At 42.8% G+C, this 12044-nt stretch overlaps 1 protein-coding gene across 1 annotated transcript; it reads left to right on the top strand.

Annotated features, from left to right (window-relative positions):
* The first annotated feature begins 42 nt into the window (after positions 1–42).
* Positions 43–11629, top strand: itih5 (inter-alpha-trypsin inhibitor heavy chain 5). Its single transcript, XM_053863174.1, has 14 exons — positions 43–220; positions 294–338; positions 602–765; positions 1901–2002; positions 2468–2742; positions 2801–2970; positions 3132–3248; positions 3990–4161; positions 5250–5559; positions 6825–7504; positions 7719–7772; positions 9096–9212; positions 9285–9662; positions 10775–11629. The coding sequence occupies exons 1-14, from the start codon at positions 44–46 to the stop codon at positions 11032–11034; spliced, it is 3021 nt and encodes a 1006-aa protein (XP_053719149.1). The 5' UTR covers position 43; the 3' UTR covers positions 11035–11629.
* Positions 11630–12044: the final 415 nt, after the last annotated feature.

Raw genomic sequence — 12044 nt, forward strand, 5'->3', positions numbered from 1 at the left:
CTCCTCACTCCACACACTGTCATTTCAGCCTGGACACTCGAATATGCGCAACACCACTCCCAAAGTCACAGAAAATAATGTCTCATTCATGTTTTGGACTTTAAAGCGACGGACTTTTGCCATGCTGCTGCTGTCATTGCTCATATGCGCCAGTCCGATTGCGCTGGCGCAACTGGAGGAGGATTTTGATCCAGATTTGGCAGATTTTGATTTGGATATTGTAAGTCTTCAAGTTTCACATGCTTCATGTGATTTTTTTTTTTACTTTCATTGTGTGATTATTCTATCCACAGGCTCCGCGTAGAGTTCCACGGCAGGTGAAAACTATATTAACAAAGGTAACGCCTTCATTCTATGCCAAAGAAATCAGCGTCCTACCTGTGTCAACAGAAAAATATGAATAGTTAATAACTAATTATTAATTGTTGTAATCTGTTATTTTTTTAACCGACATATTGTCACTAGCTGTTCGAGGCGAGACGCACAGCCCACTTGGGCCAAGTACACAGATGTTTTAGTCTGAGTCACAAGTGCAAATATTTTCCTCGCGTTATTCGCATTTTTTGGAATCTCTGCACCTGTTGGTGTTTGTCTTGTGCAGGAAACCAAACCTCACATCCAGGAGCTGACCATCAAGACCACCATCATCTCCCGCTATGCCTTCACCGCGGTGTACTGCTCTATGCTGAACCGCCACTCAGCCGCAGCTGAGGGGGTCTTTCAGTTCCAGCTGCCCGCTGACGCTTATGTGTCCAACTTCACAATGTGAGGACCGCAGCTTCATTAAAAACCATTGCATGAGCAACAGATAAATTAGAGCTTTTTTTTGTAGCGTCAAAAATGTTAAAACAGTTGTTACCAATGGCAAATCAGGATGGAGGATGACTTTTTGTAAGATTGACTGAAAAAAAAATGCTATCAACTTGTACTTTCTTGAAATTGCTTATCAGGTAATCAAAATCTCCTGAAAATTGTAGTGAGATTTCAATTTAATTCCACAAAACTATACATAACATAAAATTAAAAATGCTCCCCTGCTTTCAACAGCCAAAAAAGTGGAAAGAATGTGATTTAATTTGGAAACACTGGATTTCACATTGGGGATAGATATTATCTCTTCAGTGTCAGCAGGGTGCAAATAAACAGAGCACAGGCAATTTAGAGTCATCACCTAGCTTGTTTTTGGAGTGACTACTTGGGAGTAACTCATGTCAGTAGTTTAAAAACACATCGCAGAAAACCTACGTTACAGGCATGTTCACCATTGTGCAACTAACGGTAAGTCTTTTTATTAGTTATTAAGGTCCTTTTTTTTTAACTGCATCAATATCGACTTTAGACTCGGCTTCAAGTTCACAGTTTATTGCATATGAATCCACTTAGGGTCCTTAACTAAATCAGTGGCACTCAAAACCTTTGCTTTTTATTCTAGTGACGGCAAAACCAGGAGAAAAAAAAAGTAGGCTTTGGTCATTTTATGTAAGGCAGTTAATAAAGAAAATGAAAGTTTTGTATGCTGCTAGAGATGAAAAAGAATTCAAATAAGGCTTACATTTCCTCCACAGTGCTAAACATAATGAATACAATGTATTATTTTGGGAGTATTCTGCCTCTTTCTCTGCCAACCGTTTGACTGACCAACTGAAAAGCCATTTCCAATAAATCCAGAGAACAGGGCGGAAGCTACAGTCTCTGTGTAACCATGGTGATGCTTACAAAGTGCTTTTTAAAGAGTGCGCACGTTTTACCCTGCTGACCACCATTAAAACCGGGAACATGGAACAACAGGATTTGTCTACAAATTCCAACTTTTGTCCACAACAGGAATCTGGTTAAACTGTGACAATGGATCTGAATCCGAGTGCGCTTTTAATCCTCCACCTTTGCCCCCTTGAACCAGGATCATCGGGGGGCGTGTCTATCAGAGCGAGGTCAAGCCAAAGGAAAAGAGGGTCAAACAGCAAAATGGCAGAGGCAAAAACAAAGACTCAAGTGACACAAGGTAAGGGCAACCTGAGTGTGCGGCCACTCCTGTCCCCTGATTACAGAGCCCACACCCTCCTCTGCTCTTGCTTTGCATTGTGCTTGCACTTAACTTGTCTCTTGGAAGAAGTGACTTCACATTTTTTCATGGTTTCCTGCACAGTCACTTGTAATTTAGTTTGATCTTCTGTGGGAGGTTAAGTATGAGAACATTTCTGAGGTCATCGCTTGTGTACCCCACCTTTTTGGGACTGTTCTCTCCAATAGTTGTATTTGTTTATTTTAACAGCAATAACTTAACTTTTTTGTACCAACTCAATGTGTAGCTGTTAGACCTTAACAAAGTGAAATAATATCGTTTGTTTTTTTTCTTTCGCTCATATTTGACAAATCCTGTCCTCTCAAAATTAGACTGTTTTTGTATTTTCAGTTTCCAGGATTTCCCATTAATTTGCAGTCATGCATACATCTAACTCCCTTTCAGTCCTGAACCTGAGGTAGAGGTTTTCCAGATGGCTGCCAACATTCCAGGTCGCAACAGAGCTGTGTTTCTTCTTACCTATGAGGAGCTACTGCAGCGACGCCTGGGTCGCTATGAACATGTGACCAGCCTGCGACCTATGCAGTTGGTTAGCCGCCTCAGCTTGGATGTCACCATAGTTGACCAGTCCCCTATTACAGACCTGGAGGTGCTGCCACTGCGCAATGGCAGAGCCAATGGTGGTGGCAGTGCTGGGTCAACTAGCCCCAAAGCAGCAGGTATCCTATTTCACACGCTCGATTGATGATAACGGAATATTCACATGCTCGTCTCTAGCCAAACCAGAGCTCCCAGTGACTACAGTGATCAAAAATGAGAAGAACGTGTGCAGGATCACCTTTAGTCCAAACATTGTCCAGCAGGCTAAGATCACTACCAATGGCAACTTGGGAGACTTTGTGATCCACTATGACATCCAAAGAGACATGGGGATCGGAGACATACAAGTAAGCGCCAATGATGTCATCAGTGTTACAGATGTGTGCAAAAATGACATGCTGCCGTTCCCTCCCAGCTGTTGCTCATTTATTCCCTTGGATTGCGGCCACTGTCTCCCTGCTCATGTCTATCCTCCTATGAATTCACTACTCTGTCTGTCTTTTCTAAGGTTTTAAATGGACATTTTGTCCATTACTTTGCACCAAAAGACCTTCCTGCTGTCCCAAAGAACGTGGTGTTTGTGATCGACACCAGTGCGTCCATGGTGGGGACAAAGATCCGACAGGTGAAGATTTCAGGAGACCAAACCAATGACGTCAACTCCTGAGCTAGTCACAATACCTACTTAACTAATGCTTTATGAATCTTGGAATTAAGGCTTCAAGATTGAAAGTAGCAGTTATTCTAAATATACAGTAGCACTGTTTAGCAGCATACAGATTAGGAATTCATTTCACATTCCACACTCTTCCTCGCTATGGAAAGCGATTTGGCTGCATTTTCACCCAAAATTTCAACCTGACTCCCGCCCCCACCTTCCCACACCGGGATATCGCTGTCAGATATTTCCTCCATCTGCGATAGTAACACAAAGCCTCGTCACACAGAAGTGATCACAACAGCTGCTGTAATCCAGCAGAAAACTGAAAAACAGTCAGTGAGACAATAAAGGGGAAACACACATGACAAGGCCGAGCTGTGAAGGAGGAAGGTCAGCTTCGATGGAGTAATGGAACTATCCAGAAATCTGAACGCTCCACTCTATCCCCCCACTCATGGCCAACACTCTGCAGGCCACATGAAGAGCTCGAGTGTGTTTGGGTTTGCCTTCACAATAGAGGGTTTCACTGTGGGTCAGTGTTGGGCTATGACCCCTGCTCTGGATGGACTGTATAATTTGGTTAATCTCTCATCATCTACAGAACACCACATAAAACACACACACAGAACTCAGATATTGCAGGGCATATAAAAAATAATAAATGTGTTGTGGCAGTAAAGCGCTTCCTCTCGCCTGCTTTCTCAGACCAAGGACGCCCTGTTCACTATTTTGAGAGATCTTCGTCCTGGAGACAGATTCAACTTCATTAGCTTCTCCAATAAGATCAAAGTTTGGAAACCAAATGGCCTCGTCCAGGTCACGCCCCTAAACGTCAGAGATGCCAAGAAGTTCATATACATGTTGCTGCCCACTGGAGGTGAGGAGTTTTTCAATAACATTTTTCACAATTGGTTTGAAAATAAAAGTGCATTCAGAGACTTATAAGTTGTGGGAGTGAACCAAAGATATAGGAATATGGATAAGAGTTGGAGGGCTAACAACAATCTCAAAAGCAAAGTGCAGCCATAGAAATGAAAGCCCAATTCCAAAATTGGAATCATACCAACATGAACTGGAACCAGACAAGGTGTGTGCACCTGCCGTCACATGGCTTGTTGCCGATTAGACATATTGGGTGTCAATTCAGTTAGAAAAAGTGTTTCAACTTATCATAGCCATCTTCATGCTATGGAGTACTAAGCCCCTGACAGGACATGGAAAACCACATATTTAGCGATCCTGAAATCTGGATGACGCATTTCCTGTTAAGCATAGCGGAGGTTCAGGATGTGATTGAAGTAAACCTGCTAAAATGAATGAGCTGGAAGCGAATATTTTGTATTCTTCATTCAGTTCTTAGAAATGTCATGTTCAATCTGTAGGATTGTGTTTTTCTTTTTGATTGTCATCTGCCCTTCTGAGCCACCAGAAAAATAAGAGAATGTTGTAGCGGATGTGTCTCACACTGGTCCACAAAGGGCCTCAGTGGATGCAGGTTTTGGTTCCAACCAAACAAATAAACAGAGGTTATCCAGTCAGGTGTCAGCTGATACAAGCAGCACCAGACTGTTGGTTAAAAACTGTTCTCCTGATTGGTTGGAACACAAAACAACACCGCTGCCTGTGGCCCTTTTGTGGATCACTTTGAGAGTTGCTGAGTATGGGTCTCTTGGTGGCTTGTAGGTGGCTGTCCATGTGTGAAAATGATGCTTCAGTGTTTCACAATTGAAACCGATGAATCCTGGCATTGTCTTCTTGGAATACGCCAGTGCCAACATGAGCAAAAAAAATCAAATGATGTTAGAGTCATCAGTGGTTATTGACCTGAATGTTGTCGACTTTGGCCACATGATGATCCTGGCACTAATGCGTACAGAGGCTTGTGCCTATTTGTTCAATCAGGTGATAACTTTTAGATTTTGGCCACGCTGATATTTCATCAAGCTAAATCCTTCATCTCTCCAGGCACCAACATCGATGATGCCATCAAGACAGGCTCCAAACTCCTCCAACACGACCTCTCAGGTCCTCACGCGAGTCCCAACAGCGTCTCTCTCATCATTTTTCTCACGGATGGCCGACCGACTGTCGGGGAGCGCCAGTCCACTGCTATTTTGGGAAACACACGTTCGGCGGTGGAGGAGAAGTTTTGTATCTTCACAATTGGGCTCGGCAATGATGTGGATTACAGGCTGCTGGAGCGCATGGCTTTGGAAAACTGTGGAATGATGAGGCGCATTCATGAGGAGGCCGATGCCAGTGCCATGCTCAAGGGGTAAGAGCTTGGACATATTGTACGATAGCTATGACTAAGATCTGTCAGATTTGGAGTTGTCAATATTTGTCATGGCACATCAACTAATGTCTGAAGTCGGATGGTAGGCCAGTGTGATTCTGGACTGAGAAGGAATAATTGAAACCCATGTATAGCTAAAGGATGGGGAAGCACCCACATGAGATATTTGTATATGAATCCTGCCATGTCAGTGTTTTTTTTTTGTTAGAATGATCAAGGAAAAAGAAGCAGAGATAGCCAGAAATGTCTAAGTAAACATTAAGACTTGATTTAATTTACGGCTGTACTACTGACTGGCTGTACAAGGGAACAAAAATGGGGTGATTGGTGTAGCACCTCTTCAGGTCCTAGATAAAGAGCGGAAGGCTAAAACAGCCTCCCTTTCTCTGCTACGTCCTTCACCTTCCTTCGCCTCTCCTCGCTCAGACACACAAGGTGTTTGTTCAGCCACGCAGGAATGTGAGTGTATGGGTTGTGAAACATGCGTCTGAGTATGTCCGTGGGGTTAACAGATCGGGCCACAGATAATGGGCCTGGTTCTGCTTGAGCAAACGTGCTGCTTTGGAGGTGAGGTGCTTTATCATGTGGGCCGGGCAGAAGGCGCACATATACATGGTCTTGTCCGGTTTATTTACAGAGACCAGACAATAAATGACTGGCATTGTGACAAGCATTTTTGTGGTGCCAATCCACAACATTTTTGAAGGACTGGCTGGGATAGTAATGGCAAAGTTCATTTAGATTGATAAGTGCATGACAAGTGCATGAATTCAGCTTCGCATCAACTGTGTTAATGAACTTACTTTCCAACTTTATTATTCACAAACCCTTGAGGTAACGTTCTAAGTTGGTAAGACCTACTCTTTCAGGCTTGTACTATTCATTTTTTTGCTCAGGTGTCAGAAGACTTACATCAGCTGATGCTCAGTCTGGTGCTGCTTGTTTCAGCTGACACCTGATTGGTTAAACTGCATGAGCTTGTTTGGTTGGAACAAAATCCTGCAACCACTGAGGCCCTTTGAGGAACGGTTTGAGACTCTTGGGTTTACCAATAAGGTGTCAGCTGAAACAAGCACGACCAGATTGTCAATCGACTCTGTGATGAAAATGTGTCCTCTTGATTGGTTGGAACAAAAACCTGTTTAAGGACCATGATGACCTTGGCATCCTCCAAGTCCAAGTCAGTTGTTGATGTCTCTGGATCGATCTGTAGAAATACATGTTAAGTGGTTGTCTACTTCCAGGTTCTACGATGAGATAGGAACACCTCTGCTGTCTGACATAAGGATCAACTACACAGAAGATTCGGTGCAGTATGTCACTCAGCACTTCTTCACCAACTACTTCAACGGCTCTGAGATCATCATCGCTGGCAAACTAGCCAATCAGAGTGCGGAATCGTTGCATGTCCAAGTGACTGCGAGCAACAACGACAAAAGCATAATCCTGGAGACGGACGTCCCGCTGCGACACCGACAGATCGAGACAGCAAAACACATAAAAGCAGCCTCAGCAGCTCTTGCAGCAGCTAAACCACCGGGGTCAGGTGTTGGAAAAGAGCTAGTCAGCTTGGCTTCACTTGCAGAGGACTTTGTGGAACGCCTTTGGGGATTCCTGAGTGTTAAGGAGGGTCTACGTTCAAGGTTGCGCAGCAAAACCAGCAAAGAGAGAGAAGATCTCACCCGGCAGGCCACCAATTTGTCCCTCACCTATCACTTTCTCACCCCTCTCACCAACCTGGTGGTGGAGCGGCCTGAGGTTTTAGCCGATGGTACGATGGCCCCGGCACCCACTCTCCCCCCGGCTCCTGTTGAGCCTGTGGACTCTGTCAATGAACTTCCTGGTGAAAGTGACAATGGGAATCTGGATAACCTGGACAAGAAGAAGGCAGAGAGCCAAAGTCTTAGTCTGAGCAACAAGATAGGTAAAAATGATTTTGGAATCTATTTCTTCTGAAAACTGCCTGTCCACAGTCTTAAGGCAAGATATATCATGAAAACCTCCCGCTTTCTTTGAGAGCCATTCAATTTTAAAGAACATTTTTTGAGTATCTTTTCCTCCCAATTGATGGATTCAATTGGCTCTTGCAAAACAAATCCGTCTGTATCTATTTTTCACAAATATACTTTCTAATGTAGGCAGGTTTGAGCGGCTGCCAGCCAAGAAATCTGTCACCATCTCAAAAACATCAGGTAAGATCATCCCTCCTTAATACACCGCACCATATGACTACAAAGTGCCTGCGCACCCCCCAACATGAGGGCGTTATGAAGGTTTGGGCAGACTGAGCGACCACACCGTATGGGAAACCTGTAATTTGAATCTTCTGCTGGCTGCAGCCTGAACTATCAGGCGTTCAGAGATGCCTCTGATGATCACTTAGAAAGGGGAAAGAACTCAGAGGGTCTAATTGAAATACCAAGAGCTTCACAACGTGGCACTTGAAACATGCAAGTGCGTGTTCATACACACACACATGCATACACACACACACTGCAAGTGAATAGGAAAGACACAAGCGTGTGTGTTACTGTTAAAAAGGAGCTCATTTGAAGCAGTGAAGGACTAATAACCCTGTCATTACTCATGCTCTATCATCTACTCTCATCAATAGGTCACTGATCCTCAATGGTTCTCACAAGACAGAACACAGAGACTGTATATACCAAACTGTACATCTTTAAGTATAAACAGTTGACTTCAAGGGAACCTGAAACATGGACTTTCAAAGTTCAGGCCTGTGGATTCATTACAATTAAAGCAAGAGGTATCAAAATATTGATTTTGTGTCAACAATGTTAGGACTAAAATAATCAGTCAATTACAATAAACATAGGTAAAACCTATCTGTAGAGCACAGCTTTTAGGATCTTGGGCAGCACTTGTTAAAAAATGGGATCGAAAAATCTCAACTGGAGGCACTGGTGACTCATGCATCCACTCAGCTGACGCCTGCGACTATCGGCAGGTGTGTGTCTCACACACCGTCACACACTCGCTGCGGCCAGGTGTTTCACTTGATCGGCATGCTCAACCACCGGTCTGTCTCAGACAGAGCTCACCAGAAGAAATACTCTCAAAGCCTTCTGTCACTGATAACTTTGGTATTTGCTTCATAATTCATCACTCAAAGTAAGAAGTCAGTACTCAACAAAAACAAAGATGGAAAAGTGTGTGCAGTTACTCAGTCTTTTTCTATCTGTTTGAGAACCTAAAAAGGCAATTTTTTATATTATAATTTTGTTTCAAATTTTACTATAATGTGTCTTAAATTTATTCCAACAAAATAAGGTTATTCAATAAAGGACACATCCAGCATTGCCACTGTGTGAATATGTCAACAAGTCTGACCTAAGTTGGACCACGACCCTCACTTCTTCTTAACTATAGTAGATGGGTGTCTTGGGAGAATGAGAATACACAATCACATGATGACATTAAAATTAATTGGATGCTCTTTATAATGTCTGTAAAGTAGATGGGATGGATCCATTTCTCCTGTTTGTTGTGCGCAGCTGATGGAGACCCTCATTTTGTGGTGGACTTCCCTCTCAGTAAACTGACAGTGTGCTTCAACATCAACGGAGAACCAGGTCACATTCTCGGTCTGGTGTCGGATCATAAGCATTCTGGTGAGAGGTCACTTTTGAAATGCAGTTTTAAAAACGTCAATTATTTGACTGATTTATGTGTTGCTCAATTAGGTGTGACGGTGAACGGTAAATTGATTGGCGCGCCAGCTCCTCCTGGCAGCCACAAGAGCCAGCGCACCTACTTCAGCACCATCACCATCGTGGCGGACCGACCTAAGCGAGCCTACATTGAGGTGACGACTAAGAAAGTCATCCTGGACGGACGGGATCGCATGGTCCTGCCTTGCCACACAACAGTGGCTGTGGACAGCGGAGTTCTCTCTGTGTCAATCGTCGGAAAATCGAACGTGACCGTGACCATTGGAGGAAACATCAGTTTTGTGATCCTGCTGCACCACTACAAGAACCCAGCACCCTACCAGAGGGACCACCTGGGGTTCTACATTGGGAACAGCAAGGGGCTGTCACACAACAGCCACGGCCTACTGGGTAGGTGACTCGCTTGTTCAAAGCTATCAGGAAAGTAAATTCCTTTGGGATGGAATTTCTCATTTCAACTTTGACACCAGGAAAACATTTTTCTCATGCTGACATTTGACACCATTTTACTTATTGAAGCCTCATTCGAGAATTCCGATGAGGCGGTGGCACTCTGCAACAGACCCACTCACATTTAAATCAGTGACCTTTGTTTCTTCTTTCCTTTATTTAAAAATATGTGGAATTTCAACCCATGCTTCAGATGGAAGCAAAGAGAAAATACAATAACCGCGCCACTTGTACATCATTATGGCTGTATAAATCAGATAAAATTAGTTTTGCTTGTCAGCATCATAGTAACATTCAAGACATACATTGAACAAAATCTATATTATAGTCCAAGTCCACCACTGTACAGCCTGACAGCAGTGGGCCCAAAGTGGCTCCCTCATGCAGTGAGGGTGCACAAGTCCTTCACTCCACTTGTTACACACAGTAAATCAGCAAGTTGAATTTTATTTACTTATGTAGGATCATCATTAGGCGTTCCAGTTTCCTCCCACTGTTCTTATAAATAGAAGTGATAGGTGTTATATATATATATATATATATATATATATATATATATAAATATATATATATATATATATATATATATATATATATATATATATATATATATATATATATATATATATATATATATATATATATATATATCTGTGGGACAAATAAAGGACATCTAATCTAATCTACTTTAGTACATTAATTTGTAGGTCAATGCCACCTCATGATACTTCAAGATGCCAATCTTGAAGTATTGCCAACCAGAAGTAAGGGATTGTAAGGTTGATGATAAATAGTTCAACCACAAATCATTTCGCAGACTTAAATCATTCTGACCAAATGCTCTAGTGCTGGGAGTCACATGACAATGAACTTGGGTCTTTGGACACCTTTTGAATATTTAAATGGTCAATTTATTTTGAAGATTTGTTGCAACCAACCTCAAGATTCTGTGCAGTTATAATGCTCTACTCATCGACTAATCCTTTCTCGCTGTTAGCAAAAAAAACGAGACCTCGGACGAGCTAAACAAACTGTACTTTATCCGCTTTCAGGTCAGTTCCTGTATGAGGAAGTTGGTCTGGCTAAGTTTGAAACTGAAGGACAATTGAAACCTTCAATGGCGCTGAAGGTGAAGGACCGGTCAGTGCCAGTGGTCCAAAAGAGTCGAAGGATCTACAGCGGGACTCAGAACGTGGACTGCTGGTTTGTCAAGAACAACGCCGCTAAACTCATTGACGGACAATATGAGGATTATTTGATGTCGCACATGTTTGACACTGGGGACTGTCCGCACGACAGCAACAGAGAGTGAGACAAGTGCAGGAGTTTGAATATCAGACTTGCATCTTTGAATGTTTAAATTTACATTTGAGTTTTTGCCAGAAAGTTGAGTGACCATTTTACTGGTTTGAAACAAAGGAAGGATGTTCATTTAGCCTTTGTCTGGTACTCTGTGGTCAATATCTTCAGTCCTTGAAATATCTTATAGGAACAATAGACGACAAAGTGAAACAGCGTGTTTGGAATAACAGCAATGCGAATAGGTTTTAGATATTTATGAAGTTAATAGAGTTGTTTTGTTTCATGAACGGTTTGGAATTACCCTTCTTGAGGTTCCCTCTCCTGACCTCAGGTTGTAGATGCCTGTTCTTAGAGGACAAAAGGTCGTGTTGGTCACTCTTAATACGTGACACATTACAAGTTATAATTCCTCTTTGAGTTAAATTGAACAGCAAGTAAGCGAAAAGGATTTTACTACTCATACAGTCTCAACGTGTTTAAACAAGCCTAAATAAGCTTACCATACTGCAACAAGCTAGCTGGCCTGCACGCTCGTCTTTACTTCTCTACTGTGTCTGAAGTCATCGCAAATATAACTTATGAGAGGAGACGGCATCAGAGTTAGATCGAGAGTATGTTAGCGGATATAACAGGAGAAAAATAACTGGATTTCTTTTCTTTTAAATCTATTTTTTTACCTTTTAAAATCTCTACTGTGGTATGTTTACTTTAAATAAAACTACAAAACTGGAGACACTTTGGTTGTTTTGTAGTAGTTTTTCCCACACAGCTAGCATGTCAACAAGTCTTAAACGTGGCACCCCCAAGATCAAGATCACACCTGGTTACCGCGGCGACCAACCCCTGGCTAACCAGCCCCTTGTCCTGCAAACAAACACCCACTCACAGCCGCGCTCCCTGTCATCAGCCAAGGTCACAAGGTGGCACCTCCCGCCCACACAGGTGTGCTCTGGACAAGGTTCTTCACCGAAATGTCTGTCATCGAGCTGGCGGAGCAGCTTAGCACAGGAATCCATCGAC

The sequence above is a fragment of the Synchiropus splendidus genome, chromosome 4 (assembly GCF_027744825.2).
Source record: "Synchiropus splendidus isolate RoL2022-P1 chromosome 4, RoL_Sspl_1.0, whole genome shotgun sequence".
Taxonomy (NCBI): domain Eukaryota; kingdom Metazoa; phylum Chordata; class Actinopteri; order Syngnathiformes; family Callionymidae; genus Synchiropus; species Synchiropus splendidus.